The sequence below is a fragment of the Hirundo rustica genome, chromosome 3 (genome assembly GCF_015227805.2).
Source record: "Hirundo rustica isolate bHirRus1 chromosome 3, bHirRus1.pri.v3, whole genome shotgun sequence".
Classification (NCBI taxonomy): Eukaryota; Metazoa; Chordata; class Aves; order Passeriformes; family Hirundinidae; genus Hirundo; species Hirundo rustica.
This window is the reverse complement of record NC_053452.1, coordinates 25,823,632-25,847,854: the sequence shown is the minus strand read 5'-3', so window position 1 is coordinate 25,847,854 and position 24,223 is coordinate 25,823,632. Positions and strand designations below refer to the sequence as shown.

At 38.2% G+C, this 24,223-nt stretch overlaps 1 protein-coding gene and 1 long non-coding RNA gene across 4 annotated transcripts in view; one reads left to right on the top strand and one right to left on the bottom strand.

The window, feature by feature from the left end:
* HAAO (3-hydroxyanthranilate 3,4-dioxygenase) overlaps positions 1 to 10,892 on the top strand; it is a 32,399-nt gene extending 21,507 nt beyond the window's left edge. The window contains exons 7-10 of the mRNA XM_040058955.2: positions 6,616 to 6,761; positions 7,866 to 7,934; positions 9,081 to 9,163; positions 9,787 to 10,892. Coding sequence (XP_039914889.1) covers positions 6,616 to 6,761; positions 7,866 to 7,934; positions 9,081 to 9,163; positions 9,787 to 9,865 — 377 coding nt within the window. The 3' untranslated portion in view covers positions 9,866 to 10,892. The remainder of the gene's footprint in view (positions 1 to 6,615; positions 6,762 to 7,865; positions 7,935 to 9,080; positions 9,164 to 9,786) is intronic.
* Positions 1 to 19,854, bottom strand: part of LOC120750354 (uncharacterized) — a 38,591-nt gene extending 18,737 nt beyond the window's left edge. For 2 of the 3 annotated variants that reach the window (XR_005699953.2, XR_005699952.2), the window contains exon 1: positions 19,727 to 19,785. This is a non-coding gene — a long non-coding RNA (uncharacterized LOC120750354). Of the gene's footprint in view, positions 1 to 19,606; positions 19,639 to 19,726 lie in introns of all 3 variants that reach the window. The other variant, XR_009207655.1, reaches the window with a different exon arrangement.
* Positions 19,855 to 24,223: the final 4,369 nt, after the last annotated feature.

Below are 24,223 nucleotides of genomic sequence, written 5' to 3'. Positions count from 1 at the left end.
TTCTTTGCAGAAATAACCAGAAACTCAAAAGCCTTTTCTGCTATGCCTGAAATAATCCAGACTTCTTGACTGGGAAAAATCTGCAAGAAAAAGCTTTTCCTAAGTTAGGTGTGTTTGAAGATTAACCTCATGAACATTAATCATATATGTAGATTGTCAGGTTTTTGTTTCTCCAAACTAATCTACTTGTAATTATCAATGATATTTTATTTCCCAAACAAGTTTTTTTGTGTGTGAACATACAGATATATAATAGAAAAAACAGTCCCGTAGTGACCTCCTAGCAAATCTTTCATTGATTTTTGGTGTATCTAAGGTGATTTACAGTCTAGATTAAGAACCTAGTTAGTATAGTTAGAATACAGTGCAGTTTTATGTTTGTGATTCAGAGCAAACAAAATGTAATGAATTGAATGAGCATAAAAAATTAAGTATTTTCTTCAGTCAGTGAAGCAGGGTTACCGTAGAGCCAAGATCTGCTCTGTAATATTTAATGCAGAAATAAAGTAGGATTACAACATCTGGAGTAGAGCTGCTATATTTTTCCATATGAAAACTTATACCGAGATGTTTTTAATTCCAAACCACAATGTATCATCCAAGAACCAGGCTTTTTGCAGGCTGCACATTCTCTGGAGCCAAAAGGTTCATTAGGCTCCCAGAACCCAGAGCTGCTAAAGACAACACCAAAAAAAAATCCCCAAGAAAATCTTCAGGAAGAAATCTGCTCCTCCCACAATATTCTCAAGTGAGCCTCCTCGTAGAGGGGCAAAACGTGAAGTGGAGGCTCTGGGAGCTCTCCTAATGCTTCAGCATGTGAACCAAGCCAGTGCTGACCTATAAACACCTATAGTGCCTAATCTACACAATAAACCTATCAGGGAAATAGGAAGAAATGCCCCATAGAGTTGTCCTCCTTTCTGTTCAGATTTCTGTGGGGGGAAAAAAAAAAAAAATTAGGAGTTATAAAGCTCAGCAGTTTCACAGCAGGTATGTCCTCTCTAATAAAGTAGCTTATTTCTTCCTTACATTCTTAAATGTTCCCCAGACAGCAACATCTGAAACAGAATACTCACTAATGGAGTTTGTCTGACATTTTCACTAGTGTTTCTAAGGCTATTTAGCGGTAATAGCTCATGCATGCTGTAAAAATCCTTGCCTCACCAATAGAGTGAGGTCTCAACTCTTGTTATAATGAAATATCTTATTCCTGTTCTAAGGAAGCTGAAATTGCATACAAAGAGTATTAATGAAATGCCCTGAGTTATAAAAGGCAGATTCAGAAACAAAATTAAGATTTTGTTTTGTTTTAGGATTGGAAAAGTGGACAGCATTTCTCAATACATTTTGTCATTCTTAATTACAATAACCTAGCTAGATCATGAAAAACCTTTAAAAAGAAATATGGCCTAAATTGTGACTTTTTTTGGTTTGATTTATTCCTTTCCTTCTGGCTAATTATATCTCCTTTTGAAAAAGCTATATTTCTTTATTACAAAAATATTTTTCAAAGCTTTCCTCATCAAACTTCTTAGTTTCAATTAGGGAAAAAAAAAGGTTGTTCAGTTTCCAGCATAGATTTAATGACACAAAGAAAAATGTGCCTAGAAATAATTACATGGACAAGTCATAAATTAGCAGTCATGCCGATTCTCAGGGCATGCTACAAAAAGAAAAAATACAGTTACACAGGGAAATGTATGATTGCAGCAAGTGAGTGCTGTATTTTCAACTAAATGCTTCTGCATCAGTATTCCACAACAGGGAGATGAACCAACAACCCTCAAAGTAATCACTCTCAGTGCTTTCACTCTGGATTTTTATATGGACTGGGCTAACTACTTCTTTCCAACCCAGGTGTCTGAAATTATGTCCCTCATTTCACCGGTTTTATTTGCAGAGGTGTTAAAACCCTACTAGTCTCATTGACATTTCTGTTAACTTGGAGAATAAAACAGACTTTTTCTTAGAAATTAGGTAGGCACATATGGGAAAAACATCCTAGGGAATGTATTATTGCTGGAATTGGCAATTAAATGTGAAATGCTGCAAAACTCTATCATTGGAATTACTCATTATGATATAGTACTGAAGACATAGAAATTATGATTAGAAAGTATACAGAAATAAATTAATGCATAAATTTAAAATAACTCATGAGCTCTTTATCCCTAATCTGGACCATTTTACACTCGCTTAAAGGATGGAGAAAAAAAAAAAAAAGAGGATTCAATCACTCCACTTTGAATGATGTCTTCTGCTGCTATAGAGGGAGTATATATACACACCATTTGTAATGGAATGTGTCACACGGGTGCGTGGAGATGGGGTCACAGCATGTAGGGGCAGGCTGTTTCTGAGGCAGCACAGTGCCTCAGCATGGTGGAATAATTAGTGAGAATATGTGGGGATTTGATTTGAACCTTGTTCCATCTAGAATATACTGTCTACAAGTGAAGGATGACACATCACTGAAAGACAGTTTTTCATCAAGCCAACATGCCATCAGTTGACCTTATTTTGATATATATCAAATGCTTTATTGCTCTTTCCTTTGAACAAATCTTAAAGAAACAAGAGCTATGGGAAGAGCTTGGGGATAGTAGGGCTCAAGAGAGTGAGATGGTTTGATTTCTTGACAAGAAAGCTGGGAAAGGGAAAGGGAAAGGTTCCGTGTAACATGTGAGTTAAGCAAATACAGCCACATAAACTTGTTAGGTCAGTGTCAATCTTCTTTACCTGTTCTCTTTATTGCATCAGAAGCACAGTACTTCCAGCAAGTGCAATTTCTTCTTTAGATAGTCTGTGTTGAGGCTGTATCTACCTGTACATTCAACTTGCTCTTTTCTGGCAAGCTGTTCTATTCTTTGCCCGGTTTAATAGTCTCAGTCTCAGTACAGTTCAGTATGGTTTAACTGAAGTCAACTTCCTTTAAAATCTGTAATTTCCTTTTTTAAATATTTACAAACTCGTTTGGTAAACACGACATATTTTTCAGCTTAACGTGATATCATCACATCGTAATTAAAACTTGAAAAAAGGTATAAGCCTGTAAAGAGCACATTGCTGTGATATAAATTTTTAATAGTAATGATCTGCAGAAATGGACTTTAGTATTGAACCTTTAAATGGATGTCTGAAATTGTAAGAAAATATTAGATTAGATGTTCCACTTAGTGTTATATTACTTGGAAAAACCTACACAAGACTATTAGCTGACCAGCTTAGAAGTGCCATTTTCTTGCATTTTGTTGGCATATTTTTACCTTTACCATCATTAAACGTGTTGTCTCCTTGTCTCACAGTATTGCTAGATCAGAGCTCTAGAAATACAGGCTTGCACTTCCTCAGATACTGTTGAAAGCAAATGTACTGGCTAAACAGAAATATATGCAACAATATCTAAATATAAGCAATTAGCCTGATTAGAAATAATCAGTTCCTTTAGAAGCACCAGGCTTCAACTCCAATATGTGTGGAACTGCAAGAGATTGAATCCCCTTCATTGTAGCTTGTTGGCTCAAGTTCACAAGCATTAGGACACATACAGCTTTTAACATCACGCAAGTGATCAGCATCTGGGTTAAATAAGAACTCAGTCAAGTCATCTATTGGTAATGTCACACATCTGTCATGTACCTCATCACCACAGTGCTCCCTCATTTGTTCTGCAGTAACAGATAATCAAATCACCGTACTGGGTCACACTAAAAGGTTAATTCCACGCAGGCACAGTTTTCAAAGGCCATTATGCTGTTGCTGGGCAAGTGCCCTTAACATCAAAAGTAGTATTAAGTCGAAACCCCATTACAGGCTAGGGCCTGCTGATAAAACAAGCATCAAAAAAAGCTCCCAACCTGAGGAACTTAAAGTGTAAATAAAGAAAAGTCCATCCTGAAAGTAAATTAAACTGTTAGGTGGTGGCTGTTTATCACAAGCAAGAAAGGACGGTGCGCCACAGTAAGTGCAGGATGCATTACACTCCACGCTAGGCACAGGCCACTCTGTGCTGTTGTCCCATGTGTGTTGACCCAGTTGAGCAGGGCAACTGGAGTCAGAGACCAGCAGAAAGTGGAAAATAGCAAAACTGTGTTTATGGAGAATAACTGACAGAAGTTAAACTACAAACTTGGACTTCTTGTTAGGTTTGTGTTGCTTCTTGGTCAAAATGTAAAGAGATACTTTGACTTTCTTTTTTACCCCAAATTCCTTGCAGCTCATGGGGAACATTCGTAGTTCCCCTTGCCTAAAACACCACAGTGCCCTTGAGAGTCAGCTTTTTGCTATTCATTCTCCAGCATATAATATCTGAACTTACTTGTCAGCTTGATGCTGGAATTCTTAAATTCTGGAGAAGAAATATTCCCCAAATTGAGCAGAATACTCACAGCATCTCAGTATCTGTTTGTATCTCAGTACTTGTCTCTTATCTTACCAGGTTCCTTCCTTATGCTTTTTGTTTTTTTGAAAGCAAACATAAAAGCCACAACCAAAAACCCACACACCTCTTTCAACCAGGACATGCATTTTAGTAGAAAGCTCCAGCAATGGGTAACTTTCTTGTATTCCAAAACCACAATAAACTTTTCTGAATTCAAATCATGAGTTCTATTCTGAAAACAAAGTAAAACAAAAAACAACTGGTAAAGATTTCAGCTATTAATAGACCAAAATATTTTAACGTCTTTTGGAACAGCAGTTGTGCTGAGTACCTTCTCATAAAATTTCTGATAATTTTTTTCTTTTCCTCCTCTGCTCTGTGTAAACACGTATCATAATATATTAGGCCTTTTATACCAGTCCCTAGTCAAAAAAGCAATTTTCCAAATAGCAGCCTCATTTGCACATATCCAAAATTTAAGGACAAAGTGTGTATGTATTCCTAATTACCTCCAAAGGATGTTTGAAGAATCTATGAAAATCAAGGAAAAAAACCCCAGCTAGTCATATTGCAGTGAGAAAAATGAAGCACCAAAACTAAATCCTCAAATACCTTAACACTGCATTTTAGTGTTATCAGACAATAAAATATAGAACATTCAAGACTAGATTGTGTTAATGCTTACAAGATCAGAATAAAATAAAACTAATGTAAAGACTTTCTTTTTTCCTTTGCTGCTTAATTTCTCTGGAGGATTTTGATTTTCAGTAAAAGTTGTTTTAAATATATTGAGTTAAATAATGTAAAAGTAAGAAGCTTTTCAAGAAAAAGAAAAGAAAAAAAAAAACTGAAGAAAAAACTTTCAAGCAAAAAATTTATTCTTTTGCTGCAGATTTCTTCAGATTACTTTCAGAATTTCCTGAAAGAGGCATTGCCAAGAGAAATTATTTAAAAAAATATAATAATTTTAATATCACAGAATCACAGCATGGGTGAAGTTGGAAGGGACAACAGTGGGTGAACAAGTCCAACCTCCCAATATAATGGAGAAGAAATTTGAATAGCAAAAGTTTTTTTCTACAACAAAAGGGGTAGGATCCCACCCTGATTATCTGGAGATGGGTGTACTCAGTGCTCCCTGGGATCCCACGAGCAGCAAGAGCATCTTCAGTACACTGCTATCCCTTGCAGGCACTGACCCTCTCACATAGTGTTCAAAACCTGTGTACAAAATATTTTATAATGAAAACCTGAAATGATACGTTCAAAACACTGCAGAGCGGTGAAATTCAGCATTAGAACAGAACCAAAAGAATATTGCATAATGAATACACTCATACTTTAAAAAGAGCTGTTCTATTACTTGCACCGAGACTAAGATTTGGCTGCGAGTGGATTACCACAATACATTTGGGGAGCAAACCATCCAGGGAGTTTTTCCAGCATCTGGTTGGCATTACTGCTTGAAATTACTCAATGGGTGTTCTCCCATGGCATCTCAGAACAAACTACTTAGAATCACCAAGGCAATTGATCTGTCTCTGTACTTCACTGTGAGCTGGTAAATAACTAGAGCTCATTTCATATACAGCAACATGCAACATGAAGCTTGGATTTTTCTAGCTATACTGATATTGCAATTCTTCCAGCTGCAATTCCTCCAGCTATTTTAAATCAAATCATTTAGGAAGGAGAATTACTGGAAATTAAATCCAGCCACAGCTCCAGGAACACTACAAAAACCACATTGTATTAAATTTTAGGTTGTGCTAATCTATTTGGTTCCCTGTGGCCAGTGTATTTAAAAACAAGGAACACATAGAAGAAGAAACGTAAAAGCCAGTACTATGTGAGAGATGCAGATTAATAATATTTTATATGCCCAAGTCTGCTTTTAGAGGGATATGATATGAGCAAAGGCTCAGAGATGATACATCATGTTTTACCAGTGCAAAAGCTTGTCTGAAGGAGAATGAGGCCTATGCCAGGGAGAACTAGGTAGTGCATTGCATACGGTTTAAATACAAAGCCCTGACAACATCTTTGAAGACACTCCATAAAGACACACAAATAACATAGGCATCTTCCAATCTCAAAACGTCCTGATAATGACCACTGCTTACTGTCACAACTGATTTTGAATAGATACTGTCTGTAAATTGATCTTTCAATTAAAATTTTTGCAAAGACCAAGGGAAGCAAGTATCACTGATAGCCCTCTGCCTTGGTTACAGATGAACTTCTGAAAGAAACACCTTTCCCACTGAATTCCACTTCTGTTATGGAGCCATTTTCCTTCTCGAGCTGGTTAAATGATCATCGTGGTGAAATAAAGCAGAAGAAATCCTTGAGTATGTTTGGAGATAACTTTGAAACAGAGGTAAGGGGGTGTAATTTCTCTAAAAAGAAAAAGATTTTTAAAGGCATGGATAATTGGTGCCTACCATTCAGACTGAGTGAATCCAGGCCTGGGAGCAGTTTATGGTCAGCAGACAAAGTTATGCATCCCGACAGAAGTACCTGTCTTTAGTCCATTGATTAGACAAGCTATGGGCAGGAACTTTCTAGGTCATTACTTCCTTTTACAGAATCAACCTGAATTTTATTTCTGTTCATTTCCTTTGGGATTAAAACAACTCCTCCATTGCCCTGTCCCTCTCCCCATATTTCCCAAGTCAGAAGCACCAGTGTGATGCAAATACTACTCAAGTGTGTTCAGCTTCTTTATGTGTTTGAGCAGCATTCGTGGTCAAAGTCTAATCTGGGTGTGTAAACACACTTTTTTTTTTTCCTTTCTCCTCCTCCATCTATATAAAGTGGAAACAAGGAAAACTGGACAGCAACCAGAGAGCCTAGGCTGCCCTAAAACATTCCACTTCACAGTTTAGTCAAACACAGTCTAGTTTGGGTGTTAAATGAAGCTGTCAACATTTGATATCTATGCGGTATGCGTGATGTTTACAAAACATATTCTTCTCCAGAATTACTTGGAGTCACACTCCAAAGAATCCAATACAGTTGACAGCAAAGTGACAGCATGTGGGAATGTCAGGAAGAACACAGAGGGGGCAGAAAATGAGAAAGATGAAGTCCTGTCTGCAGCATTTCTAATGTTAATGAAAGAAACTTTTCTACTTCAACAGGCTCTTGACAGGGCCCAGAGTTCATGAGGAGGAAGTGCCTGTTCGAAGAACAGAAGCAGGAAACATATAGATGCAAAACTGAGAGTGGGAGGAGGCAGAAGGAATAGATAAGAGAGGATGCAGAGGAGCATAAGGAGTGGCAGGTGTGACCAGTTCCCTTTTTATCAGCAGGAATCAATATGAGAATACCAAACAGTGTGAATTTTAATGTCTGTAAAAATAATGTCATCTTCTATGAATATTCTCCTGTAAAAATAGAGTGTTTTAAATGCTGTTGGAAGATGAATACAGACACTTTGGTCACTTGGATCTTGGATGAAGCCATTACTTTTTTTTTTTAGGTTATAGCTTATGGACCAGGAACAACTGAGAAAAGTAAAAAGAATTCGGATATCTGGATATGGCAGCTGGTATGTGGCAATTCTCATATTCACACTTGTTAACTTATGAGTTCATGTTTAAGTTCAGACTGAACAGTAGTAAAGCCTTCTAGCAACAGAAACTGGAATTATTCCCTTCATTCTCATAGAAAAGATCACCAATAGGCACCACCTTTCAGCTTTAAACTGTAATGAAAAATAACTGTAAAGTGCTGCCACAATAAAAATAGCCTCTTTTTCCTCATCATGTATATTGATGACAGTGATACTGGCCCCCATCCCTGTTGGGAATTTTAATGCGCCCTACCTAGGCTATATCTTGTAAATATATCAGAATGCCTCCAAGCAATGAAACAAAATCATCTCTTAGTTCTTCCTTGAAACATTTGTCCTCATCCTGAAGTCAAACTGGAATCAAGTAGAATAAACTAATAAAAATATCTGAAAACTTGTTTATACTAAATCAGAGTCGTAGGTGATCCAGGTGTCCTTCATTCAACTTGGTTCTAGAATATGTTTGCAACCCAAAGAAAAAGAAAAGCTAATTTTTGCTCACACAAGTCAGGCTAGCTTGGGAGGCAGATATTTCTATCAGTTTCTCTTCTGTTGAAGTTCACAGGAACTATCAAATATTAATTAAAGATGTCATAATCTTGAAAGACATTTGTTTTCACTGCAGTTTACATCAGCGTATAGAATCAATACCTTGTGGCTGGCAAGAACCTGGCTCCCCAATTTGACAAGATAATAACTAGTCCAATTCCAATATGGAGCGACTCAGAAATTTCAATCAGCCCCCTGCTGACATGAACTGCTCTTAAATACTTAAAGAGCTGTGAGGAATGAGAAAAGTAGAAGAGGAGCTTGAACTACTCCAGAAGATTCTCTCTGTAATTTCTGGAGCTGTATCAACTTTTAGGCTGCTAGGTTAGATTGGTGGCAGTGTACCCCAAGAATCAGGCAATGGCTGCTTTATGATGGGAAAGAATGAACTAAGAAACATATTTTTACTGATGTTAATGGTGTAAGACCAACAAGATCTACTGAATATTTAGCTAGGCCTCATGAAACAACAGGTCTGAGGTATTCTTTCAGTAGGAAAGATTCCTGTAAATGCAGCATTTTCTTTCTGCTGGGGACAGGACATGGGAAATTAAAAGCCTTCTTTCCTTTCAGGAGGGCACATCAACCGTTGCCATGGATGGTAAAACCCTGACTCTCTCTGCTGGTGACAGCCTGCTTGTCCGTGCCCAGTCTACGTGAGTAGAGATGGACAGTGGTTCAGTGCGTGATTCCCCGGCTTCCAGCAGCATAAGTTCTGTGTATTCAATCCACACCATATTGGGCATCACTGGTGCAGAAACACAGCATCTGTGAATGCAGGATTTGCAATAGCCTCTTTTACTTCTCGGGGCAAAAGTGTTCTCAGGAGGAAAAGCCAGACATTTATTCTAGGTCACCTCTTATGATAAAAGCTGGAGAAAATATATATTAAAACAAAACAAAAACATTACCAAGAAAATGCAGCATGCAAAAGATCCTGTGTAAAGATATACGGCCTGAATCCACCCACTGGCACTCACAGCAAATGCTTGAAGCATCAGACCAGGCTTAATCAACATCAGCGCAGGAAGATTTGGGGTTCAGGCTAAGAACGCAGCTCTCTTCCTCGAGTAGGATGCATACAGGTATTTCATAACCTTGACACATGTGATAGACATAAAGGAAAATAGCTTCCAGAGAGATTGGAAAGGAAGATACAGAGCATGGCTAAAGCTGATAAAGTGCCCACTCCTCCTTTTCAATATCATCAATGCCTCATTTGTTGGTTTGAGTGTGTGGTTCCCCTCTATACACATCATCTCTGTTTCCATTCTTCCAGGTACTGCTGGAAAAGAGCAGAAGACTGTGTTGCTCTCTGCATCGCTCAAGATCCAAAACGGAAGCAGCCTTATAAATAACTCCTTTGTCAGTTTGCTTTGATGATAACCATGTTTTAACCAACCTATCTTAATTATCTTTTACTCAAAATGCCTGGAAATTTGAATACTCTAACACAGTGATTAAGTGGAGTCAAGTGCTGTGCCCAGTTAAAACTCTTTCCCCAAGCAGTTAAAATTTTAGCAAAATTTACAGTCAGTATTTTTTTTAAGATCTAGTGTTTGTTTCATTTTATCTGAAAGGAAGCAACAACATATCCAAGTAGCAGGATTAATTATCTAATAACACATGATACTATCAAGAAGAAATTAGAGGCAAGATGTAGAAAAGGAGATGGGACAGACACTGTTACACTACTTAGGTAACAGGTTTTATTTCTTTGTATCAGATTTGTCATTCGTATTAAATTAGTACAACGCTAGCTATCCAGCCCAGCCTCCAGCAGAGAAGATTTAACTGGTAGTAGTTCAGAGATCCTCTGAGATCTTTGGCAAAAAGTTTGGTTTTTTTTAAAGGCCCTATCTGCTGCAACAGCTTGAGAATCTCCGTGCTTTGTGAAAGAGAGGAAGGTGCATTAGTAAAAGGAGAACCCATTCCTCCAACAATAAGGCATCACTTAGACTACCACTGTTCTTGCTACAGGTACAAGTTATTCCCAGTTTCCTGGACTGAGCAATGCGGTAATCAATCACAGTGATCAGCAGTACCCCACACGTGCCATGCTCAACGCTGTGTGCACACTGAACATAGCACTGCAACAGGACTAAGCAGGAACACCTGGGTCATGGGTGTGCTCCTGTGCAGCAGAGTTCTCCAGTCAAATTAGCCTTAAGAGGTATGTTAGGGGATAAGAGAGAAGAAAAATTACTATAATCAGTTTCTATTAACTGCTGCTTCTTTTCGGACAATGAAGTTCCCTGCAGAAATAATAAATTTCAAATTATATTTTGCTTATTTTATTCCAAGAACTCCGCAGAAGAGTTTTTGTTTGGGTTTTGGTTTCATTTAATTGTTCTTCACATTGCCAACATCAGAAAACAGATTGCTTAGATACCTGTAGGTATTGTCAATTAAATAGTTGAGAAAGCAAAAGTTACAATTTCCTGATCTTTTTTATAAATTATAATTAAATTCAGAAAAATATTTGTTTAGTCTATTGCCTATAAAGCTCATTAAACTGAGATGTCATATATGTTTTTTGAAGTGTTCATTCTTCTCATGAGAAAGACATAGATGGCTTGGCTTTAATCTATAACTTATATTTAACATCAGTTGCTTTTCTAGCAAAGCATACAGCAAAACTCTGCTACATTCTAATAACAGGGGGCCTAATTTGAAAAACTTAACCCAGTCCTTAAGGCTGTTATAGGTGTGAGCTGTCACACACAAAAAGGAGCTGTATTATTCCTGTGAACAAGGGAGTAAGTTTTTCTGGTTACCATTGGTACTGGTGTGTTTGTGTGTCTGTAGAATTGACTACCCGAGTGCGCATCTATGACTGAGGGATCTAGGGTACCAAAGTGTTACATTTTTAGCCCAGCAATTACAGGGTAATCACAGAAATATTTCCATATTTCACACTGAATGATAAGTGAGTAAAACACAGCAACATGTAGAACAACATCCAGAATAACCAGCAGCTCTTCATCCACCTAGAGGCACTGAAAGCCAGGATAAAAATTAAGGCACTTCCAGATTAGATACCTGCTGTGATATAGTATTAAGGCTCCACTCAAACTGTACTTGTGATGCCTTTTATAACCATTTGTGCTTGAACACCTAAATTCTATGCAAGTCACATACTAGGTGCCAGACCAGGAGCACTGAACAGAGCACCGTTATCCTCAGTTTTCCCACAGCCCAGAGTCAGAAACCAGGACTTAGTAGGTCATCAGTTAATTTCTACTGAGGAGCTTCTGTCCTCTAGGTAAGAGGTGTTAAGGCCCATAAGAATGGCAAAAAATCAGGATCAGAACAGAAGAAGATTTATAAAAACAGTTAAATACCAAGTACCAAGAGAAAATAATTTTGTTTTCTAGTGTCTCTCTTGAGAATGATTTCTCTTGGTTTGGCGTCCAGTTCCCTTGTCCTCCCACCCCCTCTCAATTCAATAGTTTTTTGTGGCCAGAGAACAAATGAGAGCACAGAGGGATCCTATTCAGGGGTTTTCTCCCAAATTTGTCCCTAAACTGGGACACACAGTATTGCACAGACAGACCATCTGTTGTTTGATGCTTCTGCAAGACTCAAAAGTAAAACCGTTATACAAATAAATATTCTAAGTAGTATTACAATAAAACCTACACAGATACAAAGCCACACCTGCACCATTCTTGCTAAATTATTACCTTTAAACACATGCAGCATTTTCCAGAATCACAGGCTTGAGCTGACTTGAAAGTTTAGAAATGCACACAAAGAAGTTTGAGAGCACTTACAAGCATCCACAGAGTTATTCCAAAGCAGAATCTCACCTAGCCTAGAAGTCAGCAGGAGTTTCCCCTTTCACTTTGAGTGGGAAAAGGTGGTGCAGCCCAATTCTACCAGCAAGAGTACCTTTAGAATGTTCAACCCCAATGAGATCATCAGTAAGCTTTGTAAATTTAAAAAAAAAAAAAAAAAAAAAAAAAAAAAAAAAAAAAAAAGCTAAACCACTCCTTTTTAGCTACAGATATAGTTTGAGTTCTAATTATTAAGCATTTAATATAAAGAGTGATATAACATGATTATAGTACTTCACATTAAGCAAGTAACTTACAGTCAGTCTTTCATGTAAATTAACAATATATATCAAAATATTTGAAGTAATTAATATCTCATATTACTACTAGGCTAACAGGCTTGACCTCATCAGGTACTTATGTTCTTATTTTGATCTGTGCTGACGTACAGGAATGATGGAAATTAGTATGTCTCACCGCATTCCTCCTTATTACGATCTCATATTCCAATGCTTTAAAATACTTGATTAGGAAGATTACATGATTAATGATACATGATTACCATCATCACCCATTCAAAATAAATAGTATTGCTTTGAGTAATTTAAAAATTAAATAATCCTGGCACAGCAAATAAAGCAAGTTCATGAAAAACATGTATGCTTATGTTATGAGAATACTACAAGAGAAAAGAGTGTCCCACACTGATCATGTAGTAAACACATCTGAGATCAACAGAAGAGTGCAAGGTCATCCAATTAAAAAACACAAAACCAAAAAAACCCCACAGAACAGTTAAGATAATGATCTAATGCTATCTACATTTCAGCTTGCAGTACATAAACTGACAGCTTGTAAAAGTCAGTAGAGGAACCCTTCTTCCTCCATGCTTGCTCTACTTTTAGATCTTGTTTATTTGAGGTCACAAACCATACCAGAGGCATAAAACTGACTAGGTAGATCAGGAAACTGGTAAAATCAGGAGTGTTGTAGAAAAGTTTTTCCTCAGACCCACACAGTGTTTACTTACACCTGTAAATCAATCTTATCTTACTACATGGAGATAAATGCTTTCATTCTGTTGTTAAAAACATTGCACTGATTTCAGGTCTCCAGTCACATCTAATAGAACAGATGCAGAGAAAGAAATCCTCCCACCATCATTGCATATAAGTAAAGGAAAAAAAAATTACTTAAGCTTTTTAACAAATTCCTACATAAGCAGCATGTGTTCATAATGGAGGTACTTCAAGGCTTTGGAGTATTTTTATTTCGTTTATTTTCAGTTAATAACCCAGATGCACCTGAATGAACACTTCAGACTCATGAAGATCATCACCTCCTGGTGTGTTTCTAATTCAATACACAAGTATTGTAGAGCTACTCTTCACTATCAAAGGATGCAGAATAACACCCGATTGGACCCAAAGTAAAATTGTTGCTTTTTAAATTAGTAATAAAGAAAAAAAACTTAATATCTACCCCTCAGCTCAAAGTAATCACCTGACCTAGAGGTCTTTCTGGTACAGAAAGATCTTATGCTGAATTCAGTCAGTAATATTTTCAGTCATTAGCCAAAAATTGTGGAAGTGAATAAAAACTTCCTTTTAATGTCACTGGAGCTTTGATGAAAGCTTGACAGCTGGGGTGACGCTTACACGTCGTGGCCGGGAGTGGTCAGAGTGCCGCGAACTTCCTGGAGAAGAATCCTTAAAAGGACCTCTCAGAGGTACAGACACTTCTGCTGCCTGCTGAGCGATTTCAAGCTCTTTAGTGAAATCAGCTCTTTGGGGTGATGCTGAAGGAAGAGATAGAGCCTTTGTATGGAGTTCCACAGGAGGCTTTATTCAGCTTTTTCTGTGGAGGAGCCCAGTGATAAAGTGCCGAAGGGCCATGGAAAACAGGGGATTATATAGGGAAGGCAGGGGGTGGGGTAAAACATCTGAGCCAATCAGGGGGAGGAGGATTGAGAAATGAACCAATCAAGGGAAGGATCAAAACCAGACCAGTTGGCTGGGGTAAAAAGGAGGAAGTGGGGAAAGAACCAATGGGGTATAACTGATTAACATATCAACCGCAAAGCCTCATGGGGGGAACACATTTCCTCACCATAAGAGCGGGAGGTGTCTGCCAGGGTTTCTCCCTTAGGGGGTTGTGTTTCACTGCTGTTTGGATTAACTGCTCTCTCTCCAGGGGAGCACATTTATATACTGTGTGGCTTGATTGCTCTTTCTCGCTGGGGGAACGTGTTTATATTACTGTCTGTCTTCACTCTAGGAGAGTCTATATTATCACTATCTAACTTAACAGCCTCCACATACACAATCATGCACACACACACAGGGAGTCAGACAGTTTGTATTCCAAAAATAAGCCCTGAAATTGTGATAGCATTAGGGAAATCATCTCCCTTTCTTAAGACCTTCAAAAGATAAAACAATTCTTTCTAAATTGCTGTCGCTCTAGATTAAATATTTATCTCCAAGATCTTTGGCCTAGTAATTCAGTAGGAGCTGTATGAGAAGCACATACTGAAAGATTTGAACACTGCTTTGTATTTTTAGAGTTGCTAAATAGGCACATGCACATGTCCATTACAGCACTAAATAAAAAAATTATGTCCCTGGTTTTGGAGATAAATTACACTGAAATAGAAGCAAAATTATTTGGGTCCTAAAAGCACTTCATTATACAATCTCATAAGCCCCAGAGAAAGATGTCATTACTATGGACAAAGCAAACTAAGCATAAGCACATTTGGAGATTCGGTGAGGAATTTGGGTGCATCTTTATTACATCAGAGAAATTGAGGACTTCTGAAGTGCTGTACAACTACAGCAAATTTTTTTTTTTAACATTATGTTTTAATGTCTTTCCTCTTGAAGAAGAAAGAAAAAAAAACCAAAAAACCTAGCTTGCTTAGAATGCAAGACCAAAACACACAGGTGATGGAGTTTGTAAAGTTTCTATTGTACAAACTGTCAGCATAGACAAAATTTTGTAGATGATAAGTTGCCCACACGTTCAAACCATACACTTCATATTTTGAAAATAAATTTGACAATTCAGTTGTGTAAAGAAACTAAACACACACCAATTTGTAGAACTGAAGCTTGAAAGCTTCAGTATGAAGTTCCCAAATAGCACAGGGATTTGATATGGAAGTGCATCCACTACACCTTACCCAGCTTTTTGTTCACTGCCTCTTCCTCCACAGAGGCCCCGGGGCAGCATCTGAGGGCAGGGCAGAGCAGGGCAGAGCAACTTCTAATAGGCTCCACAATAACTGCTGGGCTGAGCAGAGAACTGCACTGACAATGCAGCTGTCCACAGCTGAACCACAAGGAAATTCCTGGGGCGTTATTTATATGCCACTCTGACACACACTGCTCTCAGGGTGCTCAAAAAGCCGCCTTCTCTGAGGAGCCACAGGGTTCTTTTTCCAAGAGCCAAGCAAAGCTCATCCTCTTAATGGAAATCACTACTGGAGGTCTATAACCTTGTTGAACCAAAAGCACCGTTCCACAAGGAGCAGAAGCCCCTGGAACAGCTCCCACCTCTGCACAGGAGAAGGAAGTCAACCCCAAACATTTGCTGTCCTGCAGAAACACCCCAGTCACGGGGTCTGCTGTTAGAGACATTTCCATCCCCACGTGATGCAGCTCAGCTGAGCCATGCAGGAAGCACCACAGTGTTGCTAGTGAGCCAGAAGATAATTCCTATTCCCCAAATGCAGTTACAGATTATGATACTCTATAAAAAAGGAGTACTGATACAAAGAACATATCATTATAATGCATATCATTATAATACAGCATTTTGACATATATTACAAAAAGAATGTGAGCACCATATTTTGACTTGAGAAAAAATCATCATCAAATTGTTGAAACACAAATAGATCGGCTTTATTCATGACAACCTGAGAAAAATGTTAACAGTTCCTGATTGTTTCCTGATACTGGTGACTAACAAACTGCATTCTTCAGACCTTTTGTGCTTTATTATTGAGTGGCAAATCAACATTCAATGGACAGATCCACTCATCAGACAAGAGCTCATAACTCTCTCCAAGAGGAAAATGGCAAATACTGAATGAAACTAAGTAAAACCTTCACAAAAAGATGAGAATTTGTTTAATTATTTGTCTACAAAAACATACTAGTTTTGCTTACTTTTAAACCAAGATAGAAAAACGTATCTGAGCACTGGAATGAGATTGCCATATGCCATCAGATTTTGAGTTTAAAATTATATGAACCAACCCTGGCTTCTTTTTCCAGTACGGATGACAATGTTCAGCTGCCTAAAGCCATTTCTTCCATATTTTTGGATATAAAAGAGCCAATTTACACCCAATTCTTCACTGAAAGCAATTTGTCACTACTTCCATCTTTGCCATTATAGTTGCAGCTGCCCTGAATTATGCCAGTGTGTTAATCAGGAAGCTACACTACAATAATGCAAATGCTGCCTTGCTGCATACTGCATTGTCCTAAATGCCATTGCATAGTTGCATAATTTATATACTGCGTGTATATACTACACACACACACATACATTATACATAAACACACACAAACATATATATATATATGTGTCTTTTGAGTATTTTTATGTCCTAATTAGTTGTATCTTGCCGATACTGGTGAAGTTTGTGCCAAGCATACCGTGTGTGCTTGGAGGTCTGTAACACATCTAGCCCATTACTGGCAGTCAGAGAGAGCGATACTAAAGGTCAGTTTTGTTTATGTCAGACACAGGATGTTTCAGAAGCAGCTTTTATGGAGCATCTACATCTGTGCTCTCTGTGGGTTGGATCCACTCCATACATACTGCTGGAGGACAGAAAAAGCAGATCAGACAAGAGGGAAGCACTACCCGGGGCTTCACTGGAAGCCAATCTCTCTAAATGCTCCACATAAGCCAGGCTTTTCACAGCATCCCAGGCACCGGGGCTGTGCAGATCACCAACGTTCTTCATGGAGGGACAAAGGCTGCTCTTTATTATCAGTTTTAATCTAATAGAAAGGGTTCGTGGCATTTATTTCCTCTATAGCAAAATTAACTCTACTTGCAAAGCTTCCTCCCCCTCAGAGGGAAATAAGATGTAGGCTCAGCAGCCCAAATCCGCAATGATATTTAAGTGCCTGAGGAACTGTGCCAGAGTGTCTGGCAGGGGAAGCTAAACAGACTCAATTTTAAAAGGGAACATAGTGAATGGAGAGACAGACCGAAAGCTCAGGAGGATGAAGCACTCCTTTTATCTACTGTAGGGGAAGCTGTTTGGTGGCACAGCAAAGTTCTTTTTGGTTCTTGCTCATCTGTGTGCTTTAACCCACCCTGAGTGCCATGTCCACCCATACTTGAGATGGGGTTTTGCTGTGGCTGGCACCAAACTAGTCACAGATGCTGCTTCCAGGGCATCAACATCAGTGTGATGGGAACTGGACAGAGATAAGTACAGTTTTTATTGAACACGTGAACAATCGCCTACAAGTTCCTTGTCCTGCAGGACTAATAAAAATACTCTCTGTGAAAGGTACTAATATTCATCGTGCTCAAAAACAAGGCAAGAAGGCAGTAGAAACAGTAGAAAACATTTTTTTAAACCCATATTACTAATTATATTAAATAGCCTGTGTATTTTGTCATTAAAATTTTATTTTCCGTTTTTATATGTTAACATTTTACAGTGAACCCATTTTATTAATTTCCTTATATGTCTATACTGGGACAAATTTTATTCTCAACAGCACTTGGGTAAATATATAGCTGATGGAATTACCCTGATCTCACAGCACTGCAACAGAGGACACTTTGGCTCTCTGTGTACACAGGAATTATGGCTAAAGAGTGACACGATGGTGGGACTCCATCAGCACCTGAAGGTTGCTTAACACACAGTACACTGCAATATGACACTGCTAACTTGCAGGTCATAACTCCACTCTAATCATGTCTCTTATTCAAAATAATAGAACAAAATTTTGAGAGCTTTAAACACCCTTCTTACAGCAGAGTTAGTCTTTACAGAAATGCTAAAAACCCCAGAAATTATTGGCCATATTCTAATATAAGGGAGCAGATTTCTAATGTTGATGTTTGACGTCTAGATACATGGAGAAGACAGCAGTAGAAAACAATGAGACCATAAAAGAAAAAGAAAAAATAAATAAAAATAAATATAATAAAAAAAAGTCAGTGAAGTAACTTCTTTTTAATTCCATTATTTTGAAATTCAACTAAAAATTAACTTGTTAATCATCAAAAAGACAAAAAAAAAATAAAACAAAAAACAAAACAAAACAAAAAAACCAAAAAAACCCCCACAAACAAACCCACAAAAGTTATTTGTTCATATTTTCTATTATTTCACCCTGTTCTTACAAAGATCTCTCCTGCTCAAAAAAGACTGTACAGCAGAGAAAAGGAAAGCATTCAAATGTCTGGAATATCTCCTATATTTGTATTCCTAAAAACCTTATATGCAAAGGTCTTTGTATTAAAAACAACAACAACAAAAAAATCTGAAAATCTTTACGGGGACTAGGAGCCGAAAAGAGATTTCTTCAATTCACTGCACTGCTTTCCCAAATAACAGAAAAACACTATTAGACTCTGACATTGATTTATCTGATTTGAAGTGAGGTTAGGAAACATGCTAGAACAAACAAGTATCACTTCTTGTGCCTGTGCTTTGAAGACACACAAACCCCTTTCACTCCAGTTTCTGATGTGTTTACGGAAACAAAAGACATAATTTTTCTGCCATAAGGTGCTCACTGAAGGGGTTCATGCTGTGAGGATTTCCATGGCAACTACTTAAAGAGACATAAGTGTTCATTTTTGAAACTGAAAGCCCAGGGACATGATTAGCTACAGTAATAATGCCACATAAACCACCTAAACAGAGGTCTTTTGTTCCGGGCCAAGTAACTTCTCTTTTCCTGTGTGAGAACCGGCTTTCCTCAAAAGAAAAAAAAAAAAAAAAAAAAAAAAAAAAAAAAAAAAAAAAAAAAAAAAAAAACCACAAAAAACAAACAACCCCTTACTTTTTTTTTCAATTGTTTTACAAGAAACAATAATGCACTTACATGTGCACACATAGCTGAAATAATTACTTCCTTAAATTATCTAGTAGGCAATACATCAGGTGGCCCATAAAAAGTGTACATGAAGATTATACAGTGTCAACCCAAAGAGACATAAAACCAGGTTTTGTAGAACTTTTCCGAATCTAGTGAGATTCATTTGTAAAAAAACTTCCAAAGAGATGACAAGCACTAAACTGTCATTAAAAGATTTAAAAGTACTCACCAGTCTAATAAAGCAGCAACAACAAATTGAAGCTTTGGTGTGATATAGCAAAGAAAAAGGAAAAGCTAAATTAATAAGCATTGCTCCAAAGTAAATAAGAAAAAACCAAGTGACGCCTACCTTAGCAAACAGAGACTGGAGCAGCAAGATCCTGTGTACCTGTTTCCCTGCCCTCCAGGTGCAGTCTTGATTTTTCCAGGCACAAATCAGGGAAAGGAATTAAGCACCTGCATCCAATCCCAACCTGTGGACCCATTAGAGACCAAAACCTGAAAGAACAGATGCAATCCAAGGTTCATTTACAATGGGATGGGGCTAATAGGGAGCAAGTCCTAAAACCACTTGGTCCCAGCTGAGTCTTCTCAGCCATGGTCTTTATGATGATTGCTTGCCAACTGAATGTATACATCCTCCAGAGAAGGTGGTAGATACTTTTATTCATCGCTTAAGGTCATAATTTAAAAGCTCTCCTTCTGCAATAGAGTGAAGTTGACATAGAGCATTAAAGGAAGCTTGAAAACTACAGTTTCCTTTATGTAATCATCTGGAAGAGAGGACTTTATATCAACCCAAGTAAAAATCCACAGAACACCTAGTTTTAATATTCTCTTTAATTCTCATCTGTTTCAGATCTCCATTAAAACTGCATAACATTAATTTATTCAGGAAAGCTTAACAGTCTCCTGTTGGAAGTTTTGCCCATTAAGTTGATATTACTGTCACTTTGTTAAAGGTCTGAACAGACGTCCTTTTCTTTTCCTATAAGGGCTATTATTTGAAGCTATGCTCACAGAGACAGTTTCTTACAATAAAAATGACTGAAAATAAATGTACCCTGTGATACAGCATCTCTTATCTCCTGACCGGCCAAACAATGACAAAACTGTATTGTTCATTTTAAAGGACATTTATGGACAGACGTAATAATGGTGGAGAAATGTGTCAAGAAGAGCAGTGAGTCAGACTCTCAGCGGCTACATCAGCTGGAAGAAGCCACTTAGAACCAGGCTCCACATGAACTCCCTTCACAATTCTACTCTGCCTATTTTTAGCACTGAAAAATACTTTAACTCTCTTGGGTGAAAGGCAGATGGCAAGATTTAAAGGGACTTAAACAAAACTGTCTTGGGATTACAGCAATAGGCAGCAAAACCTTTGCTAGGGATGCCCTTCGAATGGGGTGAAGACAAGGATGTGCTGAGCTAGAGAAGAACAAAAGAATCTGTGCTTTTGCACACATTCTTACATCCACTGATCAGCCAATGTCCTGCAAGCAGGGACTGGGCATGAAAACAACTCCACTATTTATTCTCACTGTCCCCTTCATCTATCACTGCCTCTCGGCCTGGGCAGTGGAGGTGGCACATTCTCCTTCTCTTTGTTCCACCTGAGTTCAGTGAGTGCTTTGCCTGAGCAGGGGTGAAAACACTGAGTTCCTGAAAATGCTCTGTGTAGGGTTTTTTGCTATATTCACTGCCACATGGCACATGGATAAGACAGAGCAGAGTCCCTTGTGGCTTGGATAGACAGAGCTACTACTGCAAGCTCAGAGGAGTTTTTCTCTCTGGGAAAAAGCTAACCCTCTCTCTTCTTAGGCTTATGCTGGTGATGGGGACCAGGAGGGGAAAGCTGCACAGAAGGCAAATCCCACTATACTTGAGTCATCAGTAAAGCAAATGCTTTGTAATGTAAGGCTCCCATGATCAGCAAGGCACTGCAAAAACTTGGATTGTGACAATCTGTTTCCCTGAGGCTCGTAGGCTAAACAACAAGCTAGAAAAAGGGATCTGCACAAGCAGGGAAAGGCATCTGACAAAAGCCTCATTAGCTTTCCATTTCCTTCACCCACAGCATATGTTTGTTTCTCCTCCCAGCAGCACTTCGGCAGGTCTGTGTGCTCAGTACTTATCCTAAGTATCCAGCAGTGAGAAACAAAGGCTGCATAATTCTCTGAGTTAGAGTTATTGTGCTAAAACTTGGTTTTTCTAATCACTATGATGTGAAAATTCAGGTGCCTGACTGAGAAAAAGACATCTAGAGTAGAACAGAGATGACTGAGAAAAAGATTCCAGCCACTTAAGTGCATTTGTACCAAAATATTACCTCTTGATGTGTAAACATCAAGTTAGCAATATTCTCAGGGCAAGCAGTAATATAGCAATCAAGGAACTCCTTCCGGCTATATGACAACTGTGTGCTTTCCTGTCCTGCTACATTTTCCTCAATATTTATCACACTGCACATTGAGTATACCTAAAACTACCCCTATGCTGTAGACTATTAAATTCCAGTTATTCTATCCCTTTGTAATAACATCATGACTTTGAAGCTTATCAGCATTTCTGTTTCCATTTTGTAGAGAGAACCCTTTGCCAGGGCTGGCAGCAGCAACATGGGAAGTCAGCAAGCCAAAATGATAGTTCAAGACCTGTGTTTATACACTGATGGCTCTCCCATATTCCGCTGGAATCTGCAATTGAAATCCAGCATTATCCAAACCAAGCTCAAAACAGTCCTGGTATTTCTTTAAATAAAAATAAAAATAAAAATAAAAATAAAAATAAAAAAAATAAAAAAAAAAAACCCACAACAACAACAACAAACCCACCGCTTTTAGATAAAGCAATTTTCTTTTTGCACCCATATTTCTACTTTAATCAGATCAGTTTCTACAATATTACTGTCCTGTCACTACTTGGCACATCATTCTTCCTATTCTGAGTACATACTTTATCAGCAGTTTAGACATTGTCTCAGGATCTTAATTCCCACTACAAAGAGAAAACTGCTCCCACTTTCAGAACAGTGAGCACAGCACAAGTTCATTCAGTAAATTGTCTTGGATTACTCTATGATTCAGGATGTGCCTCTGCAGCTGGGCAGGTATGTGCTGGAAGTGACATTGAGGGCAGTTTCCAGTCTCAGCCCATAGCTCTGTCCTGAGGTGTTCCAGCTACTGCGCTTCAAAACTGGGGAGTACTTCGAGGGAAGATCACTCCTAAGGACCACTTCCTGCAGGATGAATGAAGTTTTGTCCCCCTCCAGCCTTTGCAATCCTCTGGCAGCTCCCCACCATGGATTACATTCTCCATCACTCCTGGCATTCTCCTCACATCCCATTCCAAACCATAAAACATGTAGTGCAAGCTCCTCAAGTGCACTGTGTTCTCTCAGGAAAAAAACACCATCTTTTTGGAACTTCCCATTTAGACCATCCTGTTTTCAATTCAAAACAAGCTTGCAATATTATCCACAGCTCATTTCCTACTTCCCCCAGAACCACAGATCTATACATTTACCCTCTTTCTATGGTGTATAAATTTACCTCACTGTGCAAATATGCATAGCAGTGTTTGAATGCATATTTACAAAGAAAATAATTGCTTCAGGGAACACGAGGGATATGTTATTCCCTGTACTCTGAGTTCAGTTAGTGAAATCTCCTCGATGGATGTCAACAGTCAGTCACAATTTTCATCTGTAAAAAATAGGAGCAGGATCTGACAGCCATACAAATTGCATCTGTTCCACTGCAACCATCTGTAATTCAATCTGCAAAATATTAATCAAGTTTATCTGACATGATTTTTCCTCCATCATCAGCTCATGATGCTTATTGCCTCTTGGTCTGTTACCATTATTCACCAGAATTTACTCTCTTTAATATTTATTCCTTTGCTTTAGGAGAGATTTGGGTTATATTTTTTGGACAATGCTTTTAAAGATCAATACCACATTACCTTATCTTTAATCATTCTATACATATCATCTGTTATAGGCTCTCCATGGTCTGGCTTTTTCTTTTCACTGCTAACCCAGCATGATCTGTTTAGGTTTCACAGTACATTTCAGTGTTATAACTCCCTATACACTCAGAGATCTGCGGGTCAAGCACTATCCTGTGTTTTATGCCAATTTCTTCGTTTCATTTTATTATCCTGAGTTCTCAGGCCTTGCTCTGAATTCAGGATACATTTCATTTTTTCCTCACAATGACAAGGGCAAGAGTACTTCTCTCCCCTCACATCCCTCTTTTAAGAAAATGTAAACACACACGCTCCCAAACCAGGTTGTATTCCAGTATCCTGGAAGTCAGGCTTAGAATTCAATACTTTCTTAATTTGTAGAAAGCACTGAACTGTACAGTGAAATTCAGTGGGGGCAACTGGACAACAAGGAACACACTTAAGCACAAACAAATCCACTGCAAAAAAAAATGGGCAACAACTTGCTCTATAGACATTCTACTGGAAAACACTTGGAGGTTATTGTAGATCACAAAATAAAAATGGATCACCAGCATGTTAGAAAGGAAAGAACAGACTGTACAGGGATGCACAAACAAAATCCTGAAAGTATTCCTTTCAGTCCGTGGGAGACTCACAAGGCTGCAGGTAAATACTAGCAGCTGTATGTGTCACATCTGAGGAGGGAGGGAGGCAATGCACAGTTCCACCTCCTCACCCCAGCCAAACAGCCACCCAGCCAGTACAGGGTTTTTTATAAAAATGTAACATCTGAATACTTTTTTCATAAAGATGGAAGAGATTCTGGTTCAGAATCTGTCAGTCTTCATATAAAGCAAAACTCCTCTCAAAGATCCCCACCATATTTTAT